General features: G+C 37.1%; 5 protein-coding genes across 10 annotated transcripts in view; 2 read left to right on the top strand and 3 right to left on the bottom strand.

Annotated features, from left to right (window-relative positions):
- The first annotated feature begins 1,504 nt into the window (after nucleotides 1-1,504).
- Nucleotides 1,505-13,583, top strand: LOC126754949 (protein fem-1 homolog B). Of its 2 annotated transcripts, XM_050467178.1 has the most exons (10): nucleotides 6,908-7,077; nucleotides 7,161-7,257; nucleotides 10,724-11,006; nucleotides 11,076-11,428; nucleotides 11,502-11,891; nucleotides 11,951-12,133; nucleotides 12,226-12,455; nucleotides 12,525-12,627; nucleotides 12,694-12,826; nucleotides 12,893-13,583. In XM_050467178.1, the coding sequence occupies exons 1-10, from the start codon at nucleotides 7,058-7,060 to the stop codon at nucleotides 13,054-13,056; spliced, it is 1,956 nt and encodes a 651-aa protein (XP_050323135.1). In that variant the 5' UTR covers nucleotides 6,908-7,057; the 3' UTR covers nucleotides 13,057-13,583. The 2 variants fall into 2 exon arrangements, with proteins under 2 accessions (XP_050323134.1, XP_050323135.1); XM_050467177.1 differs by lacking the exons at nucleotides 6,908-7,077; nucleotides 7,161-7,257 and adding an exon at nucleotides 1,505-1,951.
- On the bottom strand, nucleotides 2,583-3,915 carry LOC126754952 (uncharacterized). 2 transcript variants are annotated; one of them, XM_050467182.1, is made up of 4 exons: nucleotides 3,706-3,915; nucleotides 3,062-3,573; nucleotides 2,839-3,001; nucleotides 2,583-2,768 (listed from the first exon to the last, which is right to left on the bottom strand). In XM_050467182.1, the coding sequence occupies exons 2-4, from the start codon at nucleotides 3,566-3,568 to the stop codon at nucleotides 2,587-2,589; spliced, it is 852 nt and encodes a 283-aa protein (XP_050323139.1). In that variant the 5' UTR covers nucleotides 3,569-3,573; nucleotides 3,706-3,915; the 3' UTR covers nucleotides 2,583-2,586. The 2 variants fall into 2 exon arrangements, with proteins under 2 accessions (XP_050323139.1, XP_050323140.1); XM_050467183.1 differs by having other exon boundaries at nucleotides 3,845-3,908.
- On the top strand, nucleotides 4,326-6,452 carry LOC126754950 (uncharacterized). Of its 3 annotated transcripts, none has more exons than XM_050467180.1 (4): nucleotides 4,326-4,428; nucleotides 5,235-5,731; nucleotides 5,794-5,959; nucleotides 6,022-6,452. In XM_050467180.1, exons 2-4 carry the CDS (start codon nucleotides 5,240-5,242, stop codon nucleotides 6,246-6,248), a joined length of 885 nt encoding a protein of 294 aa, XP_050323137.1. In that variant the 5' UTR covers nucleotides 4,326-4,428; nucleotides 5,235-5,239; the 3' UTR covers nucleotides 6,249-6,452. The 3 variants fall into 3 exon arrangements, with proteins under 3 accessions (XP_050323137.1, XP_050323138.1, XP_050323136.1); XM_050467181.1 differs by having other exon boundaries at nucleotides 4,366-4,555; XM_050467179.1 differs by lacking the exon at nucleotides 4,326-4,428 and adding an exon at nucleotides 4,845-5,091.
- A 360-nt stretch (nucleotides 13,584-13,943) lies between the features above and the next one.
- LOC126756124 (uncharacterized) lies at nucleotides 13,944-15,523 on the bottom strand. Of its 2 annotated transcripts, XM_050468968.1 has the most exons (4): nucleotides 14,824-15,523; nucleotides 14,510-14,731; nucleotides 14,406-14,453; nucleotides 13,944-14,338 (listed from the first exon to the last, which is right to left on the bottom strand). In XM_050468968.1, exons 1-4 carry the CDS (start codon nucleotides 14,954-14,956, stop codon nucleotides 14,244-14,246), a joined length of 498 nt encoding a protein of 165 aa, XP_050324925.1. In that variant the 5' UTR covers nucleotides 14,957-15,523; the 3' UTR covers nucleotides 13,944-14,243. The 2 variants fall into 2 exon arrangements, with proteins under 2 accessions (XP_050324925.1, XP_050324926.1); XM_050468969.1 differs by lacking the exon at nucleotides 14,406-14,453 and having other exon boundaries at nucleotides 14,824-15,494.
- A 5,260-nt stretch (nucleotides 15,524-20,783) lies between these two features.
- The window catches only part of LOC126756283 (toll-like receptor 9), a 39,953-nt gene continuing 37,250 nt past the window's right edge, over nucleotides 20,784-23,486 (bottom strand). Inside the window, exons 5-8 of the mRNA XM_050469235.1 lie at nucleotides 22,725-23,436; nucleotides 22,514-22,660; nucleotides 22,123-22,208; nucleotides 20,784-22,059 (exon numbers count right to left, since the gene is read on the bottom strand). Coding sequence (XP_050325192.1) covers nucleotides 21,528-22,059; nucleotides 22,123-22,208; nucleotides 22,514-22,660; nucleotides 22,725-23,436 — 1,477 coding nt within the window. The 3' untranslated portion in view covers nucleotides 20,784-21,527. The remainder of the gene's footprint in view (nucleotides 22,060-22,122; nucleotides 22,209-22,513; nucleotides 22,661-22,724; nucleotides 23,437-23,486) is intronic.

The raw sequence follows: 23,486 nt of genomic DNA, 5'->3' as shown, positions 1-23,486 counted from the left end.
ACTCTTGAAATGCAGCAACATCTCATATTCATAGATTTTGCGAAAAGTCAAAGGAAGAAGACTCTATATTCATTCTCATATGTATTGAGTTCGTGAGTTTTATGCTTTCAATGCCAGTGAAAAGGATAGATTTGCCGCAGCAATGCAAATAAAATTATTGAATTTATATACATACAAATACTTACATATGTATATGTGATCGTCCAAAGAAACGTGATCAAGCCGAAGTAAGATAAGAGCAACCATTTGATCGCGCTTTGAAATCAACATATACCGTCTAATCGAATTGGGATTCGCAGCAAGCAGTTGCCTATCATCTATGCCTGCTCAGTCGTCAACCCACCAGCTGTGGAGATGGGAGAATATTTTCGTTTTTAGTTTAATGCAGACCTCATTTATTTGAAAAACGGGAGGAACCAAAAATACGACTGACTTATTGTTAAAACATATAGCATATATTATTGAGAATAATTATGGGTAGTTACCATATAATTATTACTTTTACGCTTACAACATTGTTCGAAAATCAAGGAATCTCGAAGTTGATTCTTAAAAGAGCTACTCAAATCCTTCAGTAGAACCATATCGGCACACGCCAGATTCCACTTACATTTTACTTCAAATGGTCTTCATACAAGAAAATTAAAAAAAAAAATAAAACAAAAACAACAAAACTGTTTACCTCAACTTTAAAATAAAAATAAGTAATTGCTAAAATAGAAAATGATGCAATAAACAAACTTGTATAGATCAGATCCCTCACGCAAGCGCCAATAGCAACATATTTCTAACTAATAGGCATAGCCGATTCGCATGTGCCCTTATTGTTCTTGTATTTGCATTGAAATGCATATGAAACGCAAATGCACACAATTATTTTTGCACACACTGAAATGTTATTGCATTTCCCCAAATAATTTTCTTTATGCGTATAACACAAAACCGCCCGAGTTCTACTTAAAAAAATAAATATGTATTCGTAAATTTTTTTGTATTGTTTCTGTTTAAAAAGCAAATCTGATGATACTTTGTTGTGACTTCTTGTACATTATTTGAAATAAAAATTCAAAAATCAGTTTTAATCAAAGCCTTTCTCTTATGTCTAAAGCAAGTTTGATATGCCGTGTATGGTTCAGATGATCCCATTGGGGGTTGGGGCGATGTCATCGCGGTCCATAGGTTTATAAATATATTATATATTATATTATGTTATACTATTTAGGTAGCACCAGCTATTTACTATTGCTGTCTTCAGAATAATTATGTTATAAAACATATCTACTTTTAAGATAGTTATGTATTAGGGAATATAATTTTATTCAGATAAGGAAATTATATTTATACACATCCATGCATATATAAATAATTCAAGTTTGTAACGTAAGCAATTTTATTGGGGCTCTAATACATTTGTAGCATAGGGAAAATTTTAATTATTTTGACATACTGGCAACTCTACTTCTGGTCAGCTGAGCTAGTTTTGTGAATATTTTCCCGAACTTTGCCAGTTTCCAAACAGCTGCGGTCGGAAAATCATTGTGAAAATTAATAGGAAGGAATGGGTGGGAGTATGCGAAAAGGCATATAAAAAGTGCGTGTAATTTATATTATATAGCAATAAAAACGCAATATATATCAAAGTGCTAACCTATGCAAAAAAAAAGAAAAAATAAGAAATAGTGCTTATAATCGGAATTTTTATTTTGGTGTTATTGGTCTAATAAAAACCAAGTGATCATAATTTTCTATGTGTAACGAAGTGCGTGCATTGTCGATCGCTATGATGGAAGAACTAGCTGAAGAAGTACAGCTCCATTTTCCGGGGGAGAAAGTGAATGCGCCTCTACTTATAACTATTTACTACGCCGCCAGATTGGATCATGCCAAACGGCTGTTGGCTGCCACAAATGATATACACAATAAAGAGCTGGTCAATTATTTAGTAAATTTGGTGAGCAATATTCTTTTTACCCTTGTACTTACGTGAGTTTGTATTCGACTACGAAAAAGTGATAATCAAAGACAAATAAACAGATCTATATCGTGCTAGCTATTTAACATAATTTTAATAATATTAGGCATTAGTGGTATGACAAAGAGGTATTGTGCGCCTATAAAAGAATTTTCAAAGGAAGCATTGCTCACTTATTTATAATTAGAGTATTGTTTTCATAAATTTTCTTTACTTTTCGATTTTTTCTTCATTTTCAAAACAATACTATTATAAGAAGTTAGCAGAGATCAGTTAGATTCAGCACAGAATCATCGAATTACTTAATATCACAATTTAAAAAATATGTATTTCGAGAAATGTGTATATAAATGCATTTTATTTTTAAAGCGTATCCAGTCATTCAATATAAATAAGATTATCAAAACATCACATCACACAAATGTAGTGTGCGCTTATTTATAAATTAAAATATGTGGACAATATTTTATAAAAATTATACATAATATTTAAAATCAGGTAAGTTTGATTGTTATTTTGTTAAAAATAGGAGCAACATATATGTACATACATTTTTGCTACGGCAAGACTGAATATATATACACATACATATAATATATATGTTTTCACGTTATTTATTCGTCATCCATGGACTCTTGTACAACTTCAACTTCTTGTGCCTCAATTGGTTTTTCTTGAAGTTTTCGCTCTTTTAGTGCAGCTTTACGCCTTTGATCGCGTACGTATTTAAAGAAACGCATGGTTCGTTCTATGAAAAATTCCGCATCCATGTGTTGAAACCGTTGTAAAAATATCTCTGGAATGAGATTGGTGGTATGTAAACACACACTATTTTATTAAATATTTATTGGTAACCGTCCACATACCTTTGAAAATATCTGTAAATATGTAGTCTTTAATTGCACGTTTGTCCCGACCAGTTCCTCTATATGAATAATGGTGAGCAGCATCATTATGGAAAATATTACGCCAAGTTTGGATAACATACTTTTCTGGCTCCTTAAAGTTGCCCTGCATTAATTCCACTCGCTATATAGATAAGTATGAGTTATTTTAAGGTAATATTAATATTGTGTTAGATATACGTACCAACTGGTCGCGTTGATCTTCGTCGTTTCTTAAAAGTATATTCCAGTCTTCAAACTGCTGCGCATCTCTAAATGGTTGTGTGGGCATAACTCTAGCTTGTATATTAAAAAAATCCAAAACTGGTCGGGCTGTGGCTACCATTAAACCCGGCTCAACCCTCTCCACTTCATTTTTCTTTGCTTTCGCTTTTGAATCGGTACACTTCTTTAACTTCTTCGATGGTAAGCTTTCAGTTTCCGTATCACTAATGCTAACATCAACTGTATATGTAGACTTTTCACTACATTGAGCCTTATCCGATTCTAATACCTTTAATGTTTCATCTGAGGGTAATGAATCCTTTGTTTCGGAATTGCCTACCAACACATCTATAACTTCACGTCTCAGTCCAACTATTTCTTTTCGTAATCGATAAAATAATTTTTCAAAACTTATGCGCATTGATAAAATCTCCTCCATAACATCATCACAACAGTTACAGCGTGGTGTATCACTTATAATAGACATTTCAACTAAAAAGTAAAAAAAAAACTTAAATTAAAAACTCAGCATTAAGGGTATAGCATTTATAAATAAGTGCGTTCGTACATATTTAATTAGGTATTGTAATTTACGCTCTGCATTACGCGTAAACATATACTCACTACTCTACGATGAATCTTTTTTCAGATGTAATCGCTAATAATCAGATTGTTATTTATATATAATGAAACAGTATTCAATAATAATGCACTTATTCTAAAAACAATTATATATATTTGCTGTTTGGCGCACAATATTTACTTTAGGAACCCGCTCAAAATCTCCACACGTTTTTGTTTAGTCTCTCACGGTTTCCCGACACATTCGGTTGTTTTCGTATTCTTCCATTCATTCTATTTGGCAAATAATCGCGTTGCCATCTACATATAATGCAATATTTTCTATGAACTTTGCCTTTGTGCTGAATAATGTGCTAGAAGGATTTTGAACTTCAGCATCAGTAAACAATCTTTTTTATATTCTCACAAATATATAACCTATTCGTGAGACCATGTTTTGATATTTATATTCTCGAACGAGGAACGAGGAACAATCCCTGTATCTGCGATCTTTGTCACTATATATAATTATTATATATATATATATGTACATATTTAAATTGTATAATATTGAAGTTATATGCATGAAATGGTGGAAAATTGTCTCACGGTAGGATATTACAGCAGGTTGTTTATTTAATCGTTACGTAGTTGGCAACGCTTATGTGGCCGACAGAACGCGTGAAAAGGGAATGAGAACTAGAAGTACATGTCAGTTTTCATAAGTCATTAGAAAATACTGAAGAAAAACAGAGACTGCTTCGTATATTCACAATCAATACTGAGGTTGTATACAAAAGAAAATAATACTGATCCCATTATAAGTGAAAAGAAATAGATTTTTAACTAGTTGGTATATTGGGAACTTGGGAATAAGTGGTTGCAAATAAACTACTGAAAATAATTTTCTTCGGTAAAATATTAAATGTTCGCATTCGTACATTTGCGTATATTTTAAAAATATACAATACGAAAATATTCTGCTAGGAGCATTTATGAATTAAAAAATGTGTTAGATATTATTTGCGAATTAGGTAGATAATTTTCTAAAATATGATAAATGAATGCATATTAAAAACTGGGATTTTAGTGAATTGCTAATTAAGATACGTACATATGTATGCATGTATAAAAGAACACCCAAGTGCATATGCATTGTGCATATGTAAAAATATACACAATATTCTAATATATATGTACGTATATATATTATCATATATGCATTTTATATTATAAAGAAATGTGTGATAGTTAATGAATTTAATAAGTGTGAGAGTAAGGCTATTGGTTTTCCACTCTCACAATGCCGGTGTTAAGACCACTACTGCTCTTCATTTGTGCCTATATGGTTTAAGAGGAACTTAAGTAATAGTGTGTGTTTAAATTTAGTTTAGTTAAAAATGTTATGAAAAAATTAAGGGAAATAGTTTCTGAAATACATGAATGCAAGTTAGTTTCCTATTAAGAAAATTTCCTTTCTTAATATCAAAAATTACTTTGTTTAATGCAAATACAATTATTTATGATTATATGCAAAACAGAAGGAATGCTTATAATATTAATTTATTAACATTTGCTAAATATATAAATAGAAAAAATGCCAAGATCAAGCGGAAATCCACGCTGCAAGTGCTGCGATGAAGTTATGGAAGAGCTTTTGACCATGCGTCAATCTTTTGAGAAACTTTTCCACCGATTAACAAAACAAATTGTAGATTTGAGGCGCGAGGTTACTGAAGGTTTAGGCTCTGCCTCCAGTGGCACAGCTTTGAAAAGGGAAAGCAGTTGTAGTCCGACGATATCCTCACCGCCGTCGAAATTTAAGCGATATGATAACAGTGAAAGTGAGACTGAATGTATCAAATTGAAAAACGACAAAAAGTCCTCCAGATCGAAAAATTTGCAGAGGAATAAAGATGAGCTTAAGGATCCCGTCGAGGTTAAAACTGTTAACAAAGTTAGTCGTCCTATATTGGACTTTTTTAACATTCAAGCTCCAGTCATGCCTACGCAGCCTTTCAAAACCGCGCAACAGTTTGAGGATTGGAATGCTATTTTCAAAGAAGATGAAGATCAGTGTGATCAATTGGTGTGTGGTTGCATTTTCACTCAAAGCAATTATGTTTATACTTAGTAAAAATAACTTTACAGAGGGTTGAACTACTCCAAGGGCATTTTGATGAACCAGATAAATATATCAAACATATATGGCGTAGTATTTTCAAAAACGAAGCTGCTGAGTGTTACTCCTACAGGGGTAACGGTCGCTGCAAAAAACGGGCCATTAAAAATTATATATTTACAGATATTTTCCGAGGTATTTATATAAAATGCTATTCATTGATGTTATGATCCCAAAGGGTGCTCCTTTTTCTGTAGAATGCTTCCTTCAGCGTTTCCATCACATGGATGCGGTCTTTTTCATGGAACGTACAATGCTCTTTTTTAACTACGTTCACAATCATATGAGAAAAAATTTACGCAATCAGCAAAAACGGCTTGAAATTACAAAAGCTAATAAGCAAACCGAAGAACCCATGGAAAACGAAGCAACAATGCAAGAAGAGCAAAGCTTCAATGGATATGAAGGAACGATGTTGCAATAGTAAATAAGGATCTGTATTGCAATTTTGATAAGATTATAATAACGCGAGATATATGTATATAGAACTCAGAACTTACAAAGATATAAATATATTTTACATTATCATAAATGTATACATGTATGTGGATAGTTTTTATTACATTTTCGTAATATCTTCAAGATTTCGATAAATAAAAATTATTAAAAGGTAAAAAATATAACACAACTTGTATTTTTTTGTTTTTTAACGTAGTGGGTTTGTACAATATAAACGGTTATACTTATCATTGTTTTCATTTGAATATCCTTACGAAAAAGCGACACGCGCTCCAGAAATTCACACTTTTATGTATGAGACAGTGCCGAAGCAGATGCTTTGCTCTCTCGTTTACTCACAGCGCGGTAAAAAATAGCATATCAGCTGTCCGTTTAAGGTTGCACGCGCCAATTCTGAATTTTCCACCCCTGAGTGGTACCTTTTGAAGTCCTTTCGAGTCATATTAATAGACGTATACATTCCCAAAGCTGAGTGTCAGTATGCATATATTGATGTGTGTTTGTAGCAGATGGTGTATGCCATAAGGGACGCATGCAAAATAAGGGAGAGTGCGCTTTGTGTGGCTGGCTCAGGATAAAGCATATGTTGTGGCAAAAGGACTCGTCAAACACACTTGTACAAACACTAGGTTTGTGTAGATTTTTTCGAGCGCACGCTCACAAAATGTTATTGAATTTTCCCAACTTCATGAAGGATATGCGTAGACTAAAACAGTTGGCTTTTTATCCTTGTGCCGTAGTGTGACATTCTTGTGCGAACGGAACGAAAAAAAAATGAATTCAGAGCGAATACGGTACTAAAACTATTTTGAAGTGATAAAAAAATATTCAAAATGAAACTGTAATATTTATTTCTTAATTAAAATTGCACTTTTAGAACGCGTAAACGTTTATTTGAGTCGGCTTGGCCGGGTGCGAAATTTTGGAGGGGCACTAGTACGACTCCCATTTCATCCTACATTTCATATCCTGCGGTGAGTTTTTTTTTTTTTTTACACAAAAAGTTATTATTATTATTATTATTATTATTATTATTATTATTATTATTATTGAGTGACTTTAATGTTGCATTCAAGTATTCCCACTTTCTGAGCTAAACAAAATATGATTGTCGTGACATATGTATGTATGTATGTATGTCTTCAATTTTCTTTCAGAGTTTTCCACACTTAGTGAATTATCGAGTTTTGTATAACCTACAAAAACAAAATACAACAATAACAAATGATGTATAACCGTGATTTGTGTATAAAATGTTATGTGTATGTTTGTGTCTGTGTAATTAACTATATGTGCAATACTGTCGTGTTAATAAACACATTCGAAAATACTCACTTAGCGATGTATCCATAACAGATTCCCGATTTATTATCTGCACAAGGCATTATCAAAAAAATCCGGAAAATGTTACACGCTCGGCACGTTAGGAATAAATGTTACGTGTGTGTGTGTTGTACTTGTGAGTTGCCGTTTATTGTCCGCTCGCAAATTAGGAAGTAAATTTATTAAAACTAAATAAATCGAAAAAGAGTGAAAACAAAGAACGGGAAAAATATTCTGTTGTGTCCGCTGTTATTCCTATACGCGGCAGCTTTTCGTGATTTTTCTTCCTGCAAAGCTTGAGCCAAAATATCTGACAAGGAAGTCAACTGGTTTGGAATAACCAAAATCAATTTAGCTCAACTTTTTAAATGCTTACTGTTTTTTATACCTCGAAGACACTTTAAAGTACTTACATATAAGTATAAATGATCACCGTTGCGAGCTGAGTCAATGTACATCAGTTTTCCTGCCCCTCTAGTGACGAACTAGACCATTAGTTGACAGATCGATATGCAATTTTGCACATGTCTTTTTGACTTCAAGAAGCTGTTAACGGGCCGGAACCGCTGATATCGAATCATTATAGGTCATTGCTGCCATACAAACTTATCAATCAAAATAAGATCCTTGTACGAAACACTTTTTTATTTGACAAGATATCTCGAGGTAATTTGACATGGACTGTTTCCAAGGTCGAACAAATTGTTCAGATCGGACAACAATGGTGTCTTTGAAAATTCATTTAGATAAAAAATAAACACAACTATACATACATACAAATAAGCCGAGTTTAATATTTGCAAGAACAATAGTGCATCCGCTATAATATCGAAAGCACCCTTTAGGTTTGAAATTACTATGAACAAAGGTGTTTTTGTAGTGATACAATAAAAAGTCTGCTTAAAAGACCATTCGAGGGCACTCCGTAACCTTGACCGAAGTGTTCCGTTAAAGTGACTGTTTTGACAGGTTAGATGCTGCTGACAAGAAATGTAAGATCTAAATTTAGAGCTCATTGAACATTGCAGTTTGTTGACCTATATGTATATGCTTAAATTTTGTAAATCACTACCGCGGCCTAAGCAAGATGAGAAAGGAAGGTGATGTGTAATATATTAACCTACAGCTGCGGTCAAAATAAAAGGAGCAAAAAAAGTCAAAGTCCACCGTTTTGCGGCAAATACAGCGAAAAGAGCTCATTCAGCTACGATTATTAAAAATGCCTACTTGCTTGGAGTTGTGTCTTTGTAAACAGTCTTATTTATATTTAACCAGCTGATGTTAAGGTATATGATTTCCGTCCACCACCATAGAATTAAAGTAATAAAACATTAGGTTCTGCTATTATTATGACCGTAGCTGTACCTCTGAATATAAATATTTGTATACATATGTATGTATCTATATAAATAGGTGAATCATTAAGTGTGAACGTATGTATATACATACATGCATATGTTATGAAGTGTGCAAGGTCCAATATTGCCTTTGGAGCTATAATGTCCATTTCTCGCCTACACACGACAGAGAGATGCAGCCATCATATATAAAAATGTATGTCAGCGCAAGTACTACATACATACATATATGTACATATAAGACACAATTTTCTGGTCATTGAGACCTATTCCTATGAATTCATGCGGCGCTACGCTGAGGGCGGTTATGAAAGAAAGCTGAAAGATATTTCTTAGCCATTTGGCCGAAAGGTGGCGTGTCTGCTTTGTTTCTCTCTTGTAACTGGGAAGAGCGGCGACGGCAATGCAGGAGCATAGACCTTGACCATGATTTTGCGTTCTCATATTTAATTTTTTTTAAATTTGAATATTTGCATATAAAGACACACATTTTATTTAAATTGTACATATGTATACTAACAGTTTATTCTAGTTAATCCTACTTGTGTGGAATTCCTATTCCATACTATCGACGGAATTTGTAAGGTTACAATGTTACACACTGATTTTTTTTAATATTGTAACAAAAAAAAAAAAAAGGTTTTGAGATCTTGAATTCAATTGATGTCATCTCAAATGTTTTTAGGTAGAAAATGGATATAATGTTTTAATTACTAAGTAGAAAAATAAATTATAGTAGAAAGTATCCGGAATTTTGGAAAAAATACAGTTTAGAGGTTGTCCTGAAATCCCAGATTACCTACATATGTACATAGTATTTGATGAAATTAGTCCCGGACTCGATTCGTCAATAAAATCGGTAACATCATTTTTATCGAGAATCAAAACGTTTGTGTGGGCGGTGCTTCTCACAGGTTTTGAAATACAACTTTCATCACAAAACTCTTCTCTTTCCTGCACTTATATTTACGATGGTAGACACGAAAAGAATTATGTCAAAAATCGTTGAGTTAGTCAAAGAAAAGTAGCGAGGGCTCTCAATATGCATATAGTACATTAAAGATCGACATGAACCATTTTATTTTGAAGCCGAACTCGTACTAACACAATCGTTGAGTAAATGCCATAAAAGAGCTGCTTGCAACCCAATTCAAATATCATAAGTGCCTTAAATCGGAACTTCTGAAGGGTACCAAAGGCAATTCGGGTCAAAGCTCATAATAAACATAAAAGTTTTATTCATTATAATAATTTTTACATGACGAAGACGAATGATATTTGAGAAATGGAAATATGCTTTTCTTCATATTCCCAATTTGATGAGATATTCTTGTACGCGTGTGTGTGTGTATAAAAAATATTATTTCATATTATTTGTGTTTTGTTGTTGTTTTGCAAAAATAAAAATTTGCGATGATTTGTTGCATGCTTACACACACACCTACGTAAATTAATACTCTTTGTTTACTTTTCTTAATAAAATTCGCATTTAATTTCGTGTGTTTCGGCCGAAAACTGCGTGCTGGCCGAAGAACGACGGAATTTGTTTGAAATGTCGTCGTAACTCTCTGTTTATAGGGTAAATTCTTACGGCAATTTGCGTATAAACTTAAATACGTAGCAGTCGATTGCATTGTAGATTAATGTACATATGTATTTACAAATACATATACCTATACATACATATGTACATATGAAATTCCGCTTGCTGGTATTCACCTTTACAATAAAATGCATGTCTGCTGCTTTACCTTTACAGAAATTCGATGAAGTCGATGGGCAATCGGTTACACCTCTCACCATGGCGGCCATGATGGGCAATGTGACGTTCGTGAAGACGCTGCTCACGCAGTTCGACATCGATTTGGAGCGCGAGTGCAACGTCGTCTTCGATGGGCTGCTGGTGTATGGCGCAACCGCGCTCTGGGTCGCCGCGGGCATGGGCCACATGCAAGTGGTGAAGATGTTAGTGCAGCGCGGTGCCGACGTTAATCACAACACAAAGGCACAATCGTCACCACTTCGTGCCGCCTGCTATGAAGGTGAGTTGACCACACCAAATATTTATATTATAGCGTTTATTATACATTTTAACGCTGCCACCTTTTCAGGACGCTTGGATATCGTTAAATATCTCATTGAACATGGCGCCGATGTGAACTTGGCCAACACCTACAACAACACATCTATTATGATTGCTGCCTACAAGGGACACGCCCATGTTGTGGACACACTGCTGAAGAACGGCGCTAATCCGAATGAGCAAGCGCTTTGTGGCGCCACCGCTCTGCATTACGCCGCTGAGTGCGGCCACCTGGACGTGTGCCGCCTGTTGCTCGACCACGGCGCTCGCATGCAAAAGAACGAGCACGGACTGACGCCAGTTCTGCAAGCGGCCGAACGGACACACGAAGCGGTAGTGGAAATGTTCATATCACGACCGGGACTAATGACCAAAGAGGAGGTGTGTATGCGCTCACGCAAAATTGTTGGTTAGTGTACAATTAGTCATGTCATGTCTTAATTTGTCGTCACAGACAATAACGGCAATCGAGTTGATGGGTGCCTCATTTGCCAACGATAAGGACAATTACAACGTCACGAAAGCGTATCAGCACATGATGCGTGCTATGGAAATGCGCTATGAGGACGAACAGAAGGTGATACGAAAGCGCGTCATGGCGCCGGTGCCGGCCTATGACGATTGGTTCGAAACGGAGAACATACCAGAGCTACAGGCTATACGACTGAATCATCATTCGATACATATGGAGGCGTTGACGATACGAGAGCGCATTTTGGGCAAACACTATCCGGATCTGCCGCAGCCGATCGTGTATCGTGGCGCTGTAATGGCCGATCAAGGACGCTTTGCACAGTGCCAAGTGCTCTGGAATTATGCTATCGATCTGCGAATGATCAACAATGTAAGTCCTCACATATCGGCTGCAATCTATTTACATACCTAAATTGCATGTATTTCTAGGTTTCTGTGGAACGCGACTTGCTGCGCTTTGCTCAGCTATTCTCACAAATTTTGCGCTTGGAGAAACAAACATTGGATCTTTCGCTGGTTTTGTCTGTGTTGGTGAAGTGTCAGCAGGAAATAGAAAATAATAAATACAAAATAGCGCATCCGGGACCGAAGGATGTGCCGCAGATGTTGGCGGTAAAAGCTCAATCTATCCCTCACTCTAACTCTCCTCATCTCTCTCTCACTCTCATTTCCTTGTAATGCAAAAATCTCTTTTTCGGTTTTAGGATCAAAACGAACAGAATGTCGTCACTGCCCTCTACCTCATCAAGATCATCACGAAACTGTTGGCGCACACTAATATCGACATAGAACGAAATCAAATCGAACAATTATACTCAACGATATTGAAATTCATTAAATGCGATACTCGCCTGGCAGACGGCCAGACTCTATTACATTTAGCTGTGAATGGCGTAACGCCGGTTGATGATTTCTACACAAGTGATATATGCCGGTAACTGCCACACACTGCCAAATTCATCTCCAATTATATGTAATTAAAATGTTCTGTATATTCTGCTAGCTTCCCTTGCTTTCGCACTGCATTGTTGCTGGTCCATGTTGGCGCCTCCGTTACAGCTGTAGACCGTGATCGCAACACACCCCTGCATACGCTCGTCTCAAGTGTAAGTTTTACCAACTATTTGCCATTCTCTGAAGTGTGTACAAACTATTTTCTACACAAATTTCAGATCCAGTCCCCACGCGACAATCCTCACGTACTAGTGCAGGCCGAAAAGATTGTGAAGCTCTTTGTGGACGCCGGCGCACACTTGGACGCGGTGAACGCGAATGGCTTGACGCCAGCAAGAGTCGGTAATGCAGGTAAACAAGCGTGTGCAATGCGAAATATATCAAACTGAAATTAATGCTCTTGCCTAATTATTGCAGCTGGCATTAGTAATCTGATTCTAAGCTACCAGAATTCGTTAACCTCCCTGAAATGCATCGCCTCACGTTGCATTGCCTTCCACAAGCTCAAATATCAGGGTTTCATACCGAAGGCTTTGGAAGCCTTCATACAAATGCACAGCGCCGAAAAGTTTTGTGCGTAAACGCGTTGCCATTTTTGATTTGCCGAGAGTTGTGTTGCCTAGCGTGAGCGGCGTGTGGCGGTGGAAACGTGCGGCCCGATATTACACTATCAACTTCCTTTCTGTATATTGTAATTTTGTATATTTGAGATCGAATATTTATTTTAGTTATTAAAAATGATAGGCGCTAGTTAGCTAACAAACAATAACGGTATTGAACGACGAGTACGCAATACATTTTTAATAGCCAATTGAATTGAATTGAATTTCATGCTTAGGAAGCTATGAGATATCTAATATGTATTTGATATTATTGTGGTACAAAACTTGTTTGCCAAAAATAAGTTTTTAAATAAATTTTGTTTGAGACAATGCAACCAAATATTGTACATTAAAAATGTGGACTGAAAAGTTTAATTGTAAATACATGCATACACAAATACTAATTAAAAAACGATATAAAGCGAAGTCTCCAAATGGACACGACTTAAGTCTCCTAGTGGATAAAGATGATAAAAATAAATAAAAAAAATATTTTTCAAGCGATAGTCACTCTTTCATTTACATGCATTTCGCTCGCTAAGTTGATACCAGTGTTTGGTACTGACATAGGTTAGGGTTGATCCAAATTCGTTGCGTCCCACTTAGACAGAAATTAATCCTTTCTGTTCACCAAAAACTCTTAAAGGGTGTAACAACAGAACCTTATCGATCGACGGCGCGTTTGTTTGGTCCTAAAGTGTGTATGGAAAATTTTATATACATATTAACTTGCATTAAAAATTCGGAATTTTTGTAAAATAACCTCAAAATAAATCGTGGCGAAAATTTCAAATTTTGAAATTGATGTTAACTCCCCTTCTTCGCACCCTTTATACTCAACGCTGCAATTAAAAAACGAGATCACGTAAAGCGGCTCTTAGAGGGATCAATAGCGGCTTCATAACCATTTATTATATATATTTATACCACGTTTGACATTTATAAAAATTAAACTTGTATTATATTAAGTATAAAATCACAGCTGAAGGTTCTATGTACAGGCATGTGCACATATGTGTACGTATGTATGTATATGCAGGCACATGCACCACTCGTTCCAGGTACGCACCACACTCAGCGGCAACCCACAAGTCTGTCGGTTGTACACTTTGTCCGCCAGTGCAAGCGAAACCGGAGGGGAGGGCAGCGCGGCGGACGAGTGGCGCTTAAATATTCGCGTCGCTCACTTTGCTCACGCTTTGGTGTACTTTAGGATACACCTCCGGTTGGCGCATAACTTCCTCATACGAAGGCGGTGGCGCTGTAATAGAGAAAGTTGAGAATAATAAAGTTTGTCTTTTGTTCTTTGCTACTTTTGTTTGCTTTACTTTCCACGCGTGAGTTAACTTGTGTTTGTGCGTGTTGTGTGGAATTATCTGTAAATGCATACTTTTAGGCGTCGTGCCTTGTTCGAGCAAGTTTTCATAATTACCATTGATGATGTACTCCTCGTCGTGCATATACGCCGGATTCACAACCGCATCTGTGGGATATGTGGTTTCTATGGTGCGCTCGTCGGGCAGCGCTGAGCGTTGCGAGCGATTCGAATGCCTGCGCAAGCTGTTACTCTGCTGATGATATGAGTCCAAAAATTGTTCTTCGTTATCCATTTCGTCTGGTGGCAATTCTATGATGTGCACCGAGGGACGACGACCTAGCAAATATTTGGAGGAAACAAGTCATTAGAGCAGCATTAAGCGGGTTTGTAGATGATACTTTAATGTGAACCGTTTAGGTTCCACTCACCCGCCGCTATTGCGTCCGTGTAGTGCTCGGTGAAGGCGAGATGTGGTGTGATCGACTTTTTGCACTTGAGAAACAACACAATCAGTATCCAGCCGAGTATCAAGAAGAGATACACGAAACCCAGCATACTCATAGAACAGCAATGTGTGTGACAAACACTTTCACTGGTCTTTCTATATATTTCAAAAACACTTTTTATGCTACTTTTCTGAGATTTGCTTGCCCATCGGCACAAAATGAATATCGCTATTTAAGTGTGCGCTAATCCACCGAAACTCGAAATGGTCGCCCACAGAGCCATAGAGTTCGGGCGGTTTGTTGGTGATTTTTAATGGCCACCAGTCAAAATTATTAAGTGAAAATCGATAATTGGCAAAGTTATTTGGCGCGCGCGACATGCAGCGACATTGTTGTGGCTACGCTAGTATCGTGACACGAACTGAGCTGACCACGCTGCCGTACGCAAGGATATTTGGCTTGGTCAGCGCCTCCCGAAGCGCCGCGACGGTCGAGCGCTACTCGCGCTAGCTGCCATAGTCACTAGCTAGGCTACGCTGATAGCCTTGTGTGGCCACAACAATAAAAAATGCGAAGAAAAATTAAACAAATAACTGTACAAACGCACACACACGCATACACCAACAAATGCACGTGGGCTTATGCTTATGTCAATGGTTCCTTCAGCCAAATGTGGGAGTGCTGCTTACATACTCTTTATATTTTATATATTTATATATATATGTATATGTATGTGTGTAAGTTGGTGGAAATGTCCATAATTGCGTGCGACATGTGAAGTGCCGCTAATCGCATTTAAATGCTGCTCGTTTATGTGTGTGTGTATTACGCCAATCGCGCGGCACGAGGATAGCCTGCTTGGTTTCCTTGAAATGAGCGCACCCACAAACTGACAAACCCACCCATGAGCATATGAGCATATGAGCATTGGCTTGGCTTTCCCAGACATTTGCATTTACATTTTTAAAATTAGCAAATTACCTTTGAAATGGAAATTGAACTCGGCGCAATGAGGGCACTTTCACTTTTCATTTCTTTACCACACAGAATAAATGAATACTTGTGTATGTATGTATATGTGTCAGTTGAGTTAAAATTTTAGCGCAATTTAATAGTTAAAATTTCGAAGTAGTTCGCTTGGTCTCGTAGAAGCGAATTTAATATATGTATGTACGAGTAATGCCTGTTGAGAAATCAAGGTGTTGGCTTTGTAGGAGGAGGAACTGAAAGCAGACAAAAGCCAAAAAGCGTTCTAGTAGCTCACGATATCCAAGTTTCTTATTGAGCAATCAAACATGAAAAAAAGTTGTCAGTTGGAGATAATTTCCTGACGCAAGCGTCATAAAGAAGGCATGAAAGGGTTTACTCCCCTTCGAATTTTGCTTATAAAATTCAACAGTTCGAAAATAGTATACGCCCCTGCAGAGTGGGCATAATTTATTTAATATCATAACAATTTGTGAAACGATCAAATGTGCCGTCACAGAATTATTTTTGGCTTCTTATCGCGCCTACTTTACCCTGGCAAAATGATGATGCCGCTATGCTATGACGTCACCAGTTTTGGTTACTTTCGTAATGCTTGGAGGACCGTCCTACACATGCCGTATGCACACCTACTTATTCCAAATTCATTTAGCGGGTGATCCAAGTTAAGGTACTTTTTTACAACGTTTACAAGTCATTCAACTTTATTACGAAAATTCAAGTTCTGTAAAGAATGTGTTTCGCGCGCTTCGATCAACTTATGGTCAACATAATCGGCATACTGAGCGTATTCGTTACGAGATAATTTCCTATCGAATAGACTACGTTCAGCACGCAGTGAAGAAAATATACCAGCCGTAGCTGTGAGTCTGCACTGAAGAATCGATTCGGCACCGTTTGCAGCAACTCGGCCTGATGTATGGAACGACTTTTTCACATTTTACGACGAGATTTTAAATTTAAATCGTAAAAAATAAGGCTTACACAAAAAAAGAAGCTGCTCGACCCTCCCAAGAGATCATTTTTTGCTCTTGAAGATCCGACGCTTCCAAGCCAAATTTTGTTCAGCGATGAGGCTCATTTCTGGCTGAATGGGTATGTAAACAAGCCAAATTGCCGCATTTGGGACGAAGAGCAACCTAAAGAGCTGCCATTTCATCCAGAAAAAACAACGGTTTGGTGTGGTTTGTGAGCCTATGGAATTATCGGACCATATTTCTCCATTTGAAAGAGATAATCTTAAAAAAATAAATAACAGAAATGTTCTTTCGAATGATAATAAAGATTCCTCATTAAACTTGAAGTTTCTGTGTTTTTCCTTTAAGAAAGAAAGGAACCTCGAAATGGATCACCCTTTATATACACAGACAAGTACTTTAGAACAAAGGCCAATGCATTTAGGCAATTGTTACGTCCAGTGAAGAGAAAAACAAAATAAAGAAAATATATATTATTTATCAGTAAATTGGGTCAGAGGGCACTCATACTATACCTCCCCTGACCCCGATGTCCTTTGCTTGCTTTAATTCTCAATTCTTTTCTGCGCTGTTAAATATTCAAACGTCACATCCTAGCATCAAAGAAATAGAGCAATACCTGTGAAAAATGTCAAAAAGATAAACATGCATTAGAGTATTAATTATAGACATTAACGGTACTTTGCGAATATCACATTTGACGTATGTAGCCCTTTTTAGTGTATAAAAGTCTCTTGCTTTGTACATATGTGTCGAAGTATATCTGTGGTTATACATTTCTGTTCTCTTGATGGCAGACAATATTTTTTAATAAAGAGGAGAAATGAAAATGGCATAGTGGTGCATTATTACCGTTATATAATGAATACTTAATATTTGCAACTAATTACAATATATTGTAAAAATATGACAGTACCCTTTTTCATCGGGTCTTTCCAACATTCCAACGGAGTGGAGGTCTTCCTTTGCTTCCGTCGGTGGGTACTGCGTCGAATACTCTCAGAGCTGGAGTGTTTTCATCCATTCGGTGACCTAGGTAGCGTAGGCGCTGTCTTTTAATTCGCAGAACTATGCCAATGTCTTCGTATATCTCATAGAGCTCATCATTCCATCGAATATGAATTCTTCTACAGAACCTTTGTCTCGAAAACTCGTAACGCCGACTCATCAGATGTCGTCATCGTCCATGTCTCAGCACCATGTAGGAGGACTGGAATAATGAGTGACTTATAAAGTTTGGTTTGTTATCTTCGACTTCAAAGGAATATCTGCTAACAGTGACGTGGGAGCCTAGGCGTGAGTGCGATGACTGTTTGTTTGCTGACAGGAGATATTTGGCTTGCCATCGTTCTCTAAATTCAGACATAGCGGAATAAAGGCAGCTCCTTTTCGTGCCGTCAAAAGCAGCTTTAAAATCGGCGAAAAGATATTTGGTCAGTTGTAGATTTTCCAGGCCTAAAGCCACACTGATAAGGTCTAATCAGTTTGTTGACAAGGGTTTTAATCTTTCACACAGTACGCTCGATGGAGATGCTATAGATGCGATGTTGAGGACGCTTATCCCACGTTGGTTGTGGGATTTCCTTTTCTGTGGGTTGGGCAGAGTACACTTAAATCCTATCGTCGGGCATGGTTTCGTCCGACCATATTCTACAAAGAAGCTAATGGATGCTCCTTATCAGTTCTGCGCGACCGTATTTGTTGCTCTTCAGTGCTTCTGATCACCTAAAAGTTTGCTTACCCTTCGAAGCTATTTTTGAACTCAGTTAAAGTGCGAATCAATATAGCATATACTATACATATAGTATATACATACATATATCTTTCCATTGTATTTATGAAAGTTGTTGTTCGATTTGGCACTTGTGTCACTTCGTCTATACTAGACAAGAATTGTTTCTATGCTCTAGAACTAGAACTACAGAATTTGTAATAAATACTACTTTTCTATCAAAGACATTTAAGTATAATAAATTGGTTTGAGGTCCGAATCTTTAAAGATCATGTACGAAAGCAGTCTCCTGCACAATTTTTAAATTAACCATAAGTTTCAAAGTGTCCTTAAAGAGCCAATCGGAAGTTTGATAATAATAAAAAACATTCCCTGCACTTTTACGACTATTTTCATTTCACTTTAATATTTGCACTTTAAAATGATGCGATGACTAGCAAATGACGTGCGTTTATAAACTAATCATGCCGACGGCGTAGGCATTCCGCGGGACTTCCCATTACCGCTATTTTGAATAGGTGAGAAAACTAAATTCTTTTGTGTATCAAATAAAAAAAAATCCGTTTGTCTGAAACAAATAATAATTATGTATGTATTCGCCGAATGGGGTTTCGCGCGAAATTTAAGTTAAAAAGTCTTACTGTTTTTTGCCCACAGTACGTTTTTTTACATTTAAAGCGATTAATAATCACGCTTGCGACAATTTCATGAATTTATTATGGCAATTGGGCAAAGTTACGCACATAAATAATATTAGTGAATGAATATATTACTAATGTACATGTACCGCTATTTGCAACGCTGTAAGGGTCGTCAAATTATGATTTTAAATGCTGCTCTGGGGAAAGTAAAAATATAATATGAATTAGGACGTCTATGATTTTCATCGAAGCATGATAAAGAGAACTTTGAAACCTGATTCTTGAAGGTTCTCGCAGGATCTAAGCAAACCCTATCTGACCACTGAAATATCTATTGTAGGTTAACTGGATGGCATCATAAAGCCTACTTATCAGAAAATTGGAGATAAGAGAAGTCCTCTCGATATCAAACCTTGAGTCCTACTAAAATATCATAACCAATCTGAGAGACATATCACTATGATCATACAAAAATTCTTAAACTATTCTTCAAAATCTATGCCGTCCCCCTCAAAGTAATCCCCTTGGCCACAATACACCTCTGTTAACGTTTTTCCAATCCTCGAAACAGTTGTTAAAAGCAATTCTTCGAATAGCCTTCAATGCGCGTAGCGACACAAATTTAATGACTTAAATTGGCTCAAAACGGTGTCTCTGAAGCGATTGTTTGAGTTCGCTGAATAGCCAGAAGTCATACGGAGCTAAATCAATCAAATACGGTGGTTGCGGCAAGATATTGATTGAAAATTTGACGTAAAACTCACGATAAATAAATACAGTATTCGTGTGGCATTATCGTATTGCAAAAACCGAGAGTTGTCGGCCAATATTTCCGGCCTCTTTTTACGAATAGCTTCGCGCAAAAGACGCACAACACTCAAATAGTATTCTTTTTGACAGTTTGGCCGGTCGGAAGAAATTCGGAGTGCACCACACCTCAATAATCGAAGAAAACTGGCAACATAACCTTAAGTTTTGACGTGGTTTTTTCGGCGTCGGCTCACCTTTGCCACGATATTCGGCCAATTGATCGTCTGTTTGCGGGTTTTAAGCATATATCCAGGACTCATCGCTAGTATAATATGTTTCATGACATCCTGATATTCGGAACGCATTGGTTCACAGACGTTAACGCGGTGCTGTTTTTCGAAAAAATTTAGTATTTTTGAAGTCAATCGTGCTTTCAATTTTATTATGCCCAAATGATCTTTCAAAATGGTTTTTACTGATCCTTTCGATATTCCAACGATGCCAGTACGATCTCTGACTGTTAATTGTCAATTCTCAAGCTCCAATTCATTTATTTTATTGACGTGTTGATCAGCAGATGATGTTGCTGGCCGTTCTGGACGTGGTTCCTCGTCAAGGCGTGAGTGACATCTCCACGACAAATGATCCGATAGCTATCAAATTTTCAGCATGCTCTGCGTGTAGTTCTCTATACAAAGACATATAAGAGGTGCTGCGCTAAATTATTTATTTTTTTTTTTCAATTAATTAAAGAAATATATAATTTTATACATGTATTCTTTTTATAGAATTATTTGCTTTTCTTTATGCCTTCGAAATTAGTTCGAGTTCAAAATGATAGTAATGTAACCAATTGGCCAGGAATACCTTCTAATGACCTTTTAATGTCATCATAATTTTTATATATTTTGAAATAAATGCTCACGCTTCGCTTTTGATAAATAAATATTTTCATTTATTCAAACAATTAGTGGAAGTGTGTTAATAAATTAGTTAATATATTTATATGCATACGTATGAATGAGTATGTGCTAATTAAATAAACAAAATTACATCGGAAACATTTAGTTTAAAGAGTTATGAGCGTGAGAGGCTAACTTAGGACTTAAACAACTAAAAAATTAGAGTGTGAGTACAGGAAAGGACTATCAACTATGGCACAAGGAATCGAAAAATGCACAATATATAATTATTCTGAGCAGGTCTACTGTGCTCTTTAGCCAGGAGAGGACCTAACCTAGAAAAGTGAAAAACGAATGCACTTACAGCTACAAGATTACTATAAAAGAGGAATTAACAATTTGTTTATATTTGGCTTAGGCGCTATAGTGTTAACTTTACAACTAGAAAATCGTTTGAAAATGAAAAAAACCGTACTTTAATGCATTGGTACAAAGATTGTACTATCACAAGAGTTGCTGATCCTTCACTACACTAGGCAGCAGCAACTCACAATATTTTCGGCTCCACAGGCATATACCATGTGTATGTATGTACAAAAGTATATCCATATAAAATATATTTCATAGGGACCGAATCCACTCGATGACCAAATTGGTGGTGAGAGTTGAGTGTACTATGATGAAACATCGGGGTTCTTCAAAGACTGGTCGTGGCCTGCAACTTTAAATAGCGCGTGCCATTTTCAGCATCAGCTAGGCGCGCTATATGCTCCGAGGCGGCATAGCAGGTGGTCGCAGTCGGTGTGCTCGGACGGCTGTTGCTTGAACCTTGTCGTATGCGTGTGGCGCCCCATATAAGTACCACCACCGACGTTACGAGTATACCAACGCCCAAGCCAGGCAGGAAACTCTTATTCAGCGAATCCAGGAAGCTATATGTATGCTGCGGTGTAGTTTGTTGTGACTGACTTGCCTCTTCGTATATGGCATTGTGATTTCGTTTAGAGTTTGTGAAATTCTCATCCATTTTATGCGCGACAATGGGTGCAAAACTGGTTTCGCTGTCGCGATATGAGGGCAGCTCAGTTCGGTAAGGACGCCTTTGGTACTGTCGTACTTCTGGCACCGAGCCCGGGCTGCTAAGTTGTAGTTTTGTAATGTTGGAGCAGCCTACATTCAGATCAGCGTCGTGGTTTTGCTCCTGCACCATAACGAGGCAAAAACGGTAACTGTACGGAGTAGAAAATTGCTTTTAGTTAACGTATTGTCATCCTTATTTGAGTGCTAATTACCTTTCTCCGATTTCCAAGGAAGAGCTATCCGGTACTATAACACTGACAGTGTTCTGACCATTCAGCACCTTGCTCTCACAATGGATCTGCAAAAAACAACATTGTGTTTCTGATCAGTACACGTATTTTTAACGAAATATTATAGATCCGACTTATTGAATTTAGAAAAAGTGTTAGTAATCTTGGGGAATATGTACAGATTTTCCAAGGATAAGGGGTTACCAGCTTTTTTCAATGCAACTGGCTCAATAATACAGAGAAGTTGCGTTTTGTGGGAACAAAGCTTAAATGATTTTATTTCTATTTATGAAACCGATTTCGAATGCGTTAATAAGTCTTGAGAGAGTTATTTAGTTATTAAATGTTATAGACATATACAGTTTTAACCTACCGGTGAGTTATCGATCAGTATTTCGTTGATATTCTCTTCTTTATAGACAAAGATGGCATCACACATATAGTCGTTCTTGCTCAGGTTAAGTATCCAGGTTAGTATCAGTCCGTAATCGGCTGAGAAATGCAGTTCGTGTAGTACAATCTGCAAAAGGAAAGACGTAAGCATATTTATGACGTATTTTGGCGACGGATCTCTCGTGACTTACCTCTTCGGATAGATCTTTAATGTGTGTGGTATGGTTTTGTCTCGTTATCGCTTCTAACTGCTCGATTATGTTGGCATTGTCCTTTTCCACATTGTCCATTTCGCAGTTTAAAGTTTCCAATGGCACTTGTATGAGCGGTGCGCCCTCCAGGCGAGGCGGCGTCACACAAGTGGCGCTTATTAAATCGCCCGCCTGTATTTTGGTCACCTGCAACCACTCGGCAAACGAGCGTATGGTGCAGTCACAGGACAAAGGATTGTCTTGCATGGAGAGGCTCTTCAATTCGCGTGCGCCATCCAAAGCATTTTTCGCAACGATTGAAATGTCATTGCCGGCTAAACGCAAGACTTGTAAGGAGGGTAACGGTGTGATCAGATCAGAGGTGAGAGCACGTAGAAAGTTATGTGTTAGATCGAGTGTTGTGAGGCGTGTCAGATGTTGTAGCGAGGCGCTTGAAATAGCAACAATGCCATTGAAACTGAGGTCCAGATTTTCTAAGGAACCCAGTCCGTAAAAGGCGTGATCTTGTAGCACGTCAATTTGATTATGACGCAACGAGAGACTAGAGAGGCCAGAAAAATTTTGCAAAGCTTTGTTCTGGATGCTCTTAATGAGATTACGATTTAACTCCAACGATTCGAGGCTACGCAAGCCGGGCAAGGTGGAGGCAGTTAGTGGACCATTCAGATTATTGGCGGAGAGATCAAGTTGTCTATTTGAAGAAAGTTATAACATTCAAGCGTATTTTATATTATTAGTGAG

This window comes from Bactrocera neohumeralis, chromosome 4 (genome assembly GCF_024586455.1).
Source record: "Bactrocera neohumeralis isolate Rockhampton chromosome 4, APGP_CSIRO_Bneo_wtdbg2-racon-allhic-juicebox.fasta_v2, whole genome shotgun sequence".
Lineage (NCBI taxonomy): Eukaryota > Metazoa > Arthropoda > Insecta > Diptera > Tephritidae > Bactrocera > Bactrocera neohumeralis.
Note: the sequence above shows the minus strand (reverse complement) of the source record. Positions and strands in the feature narration are given on the sequence as shown.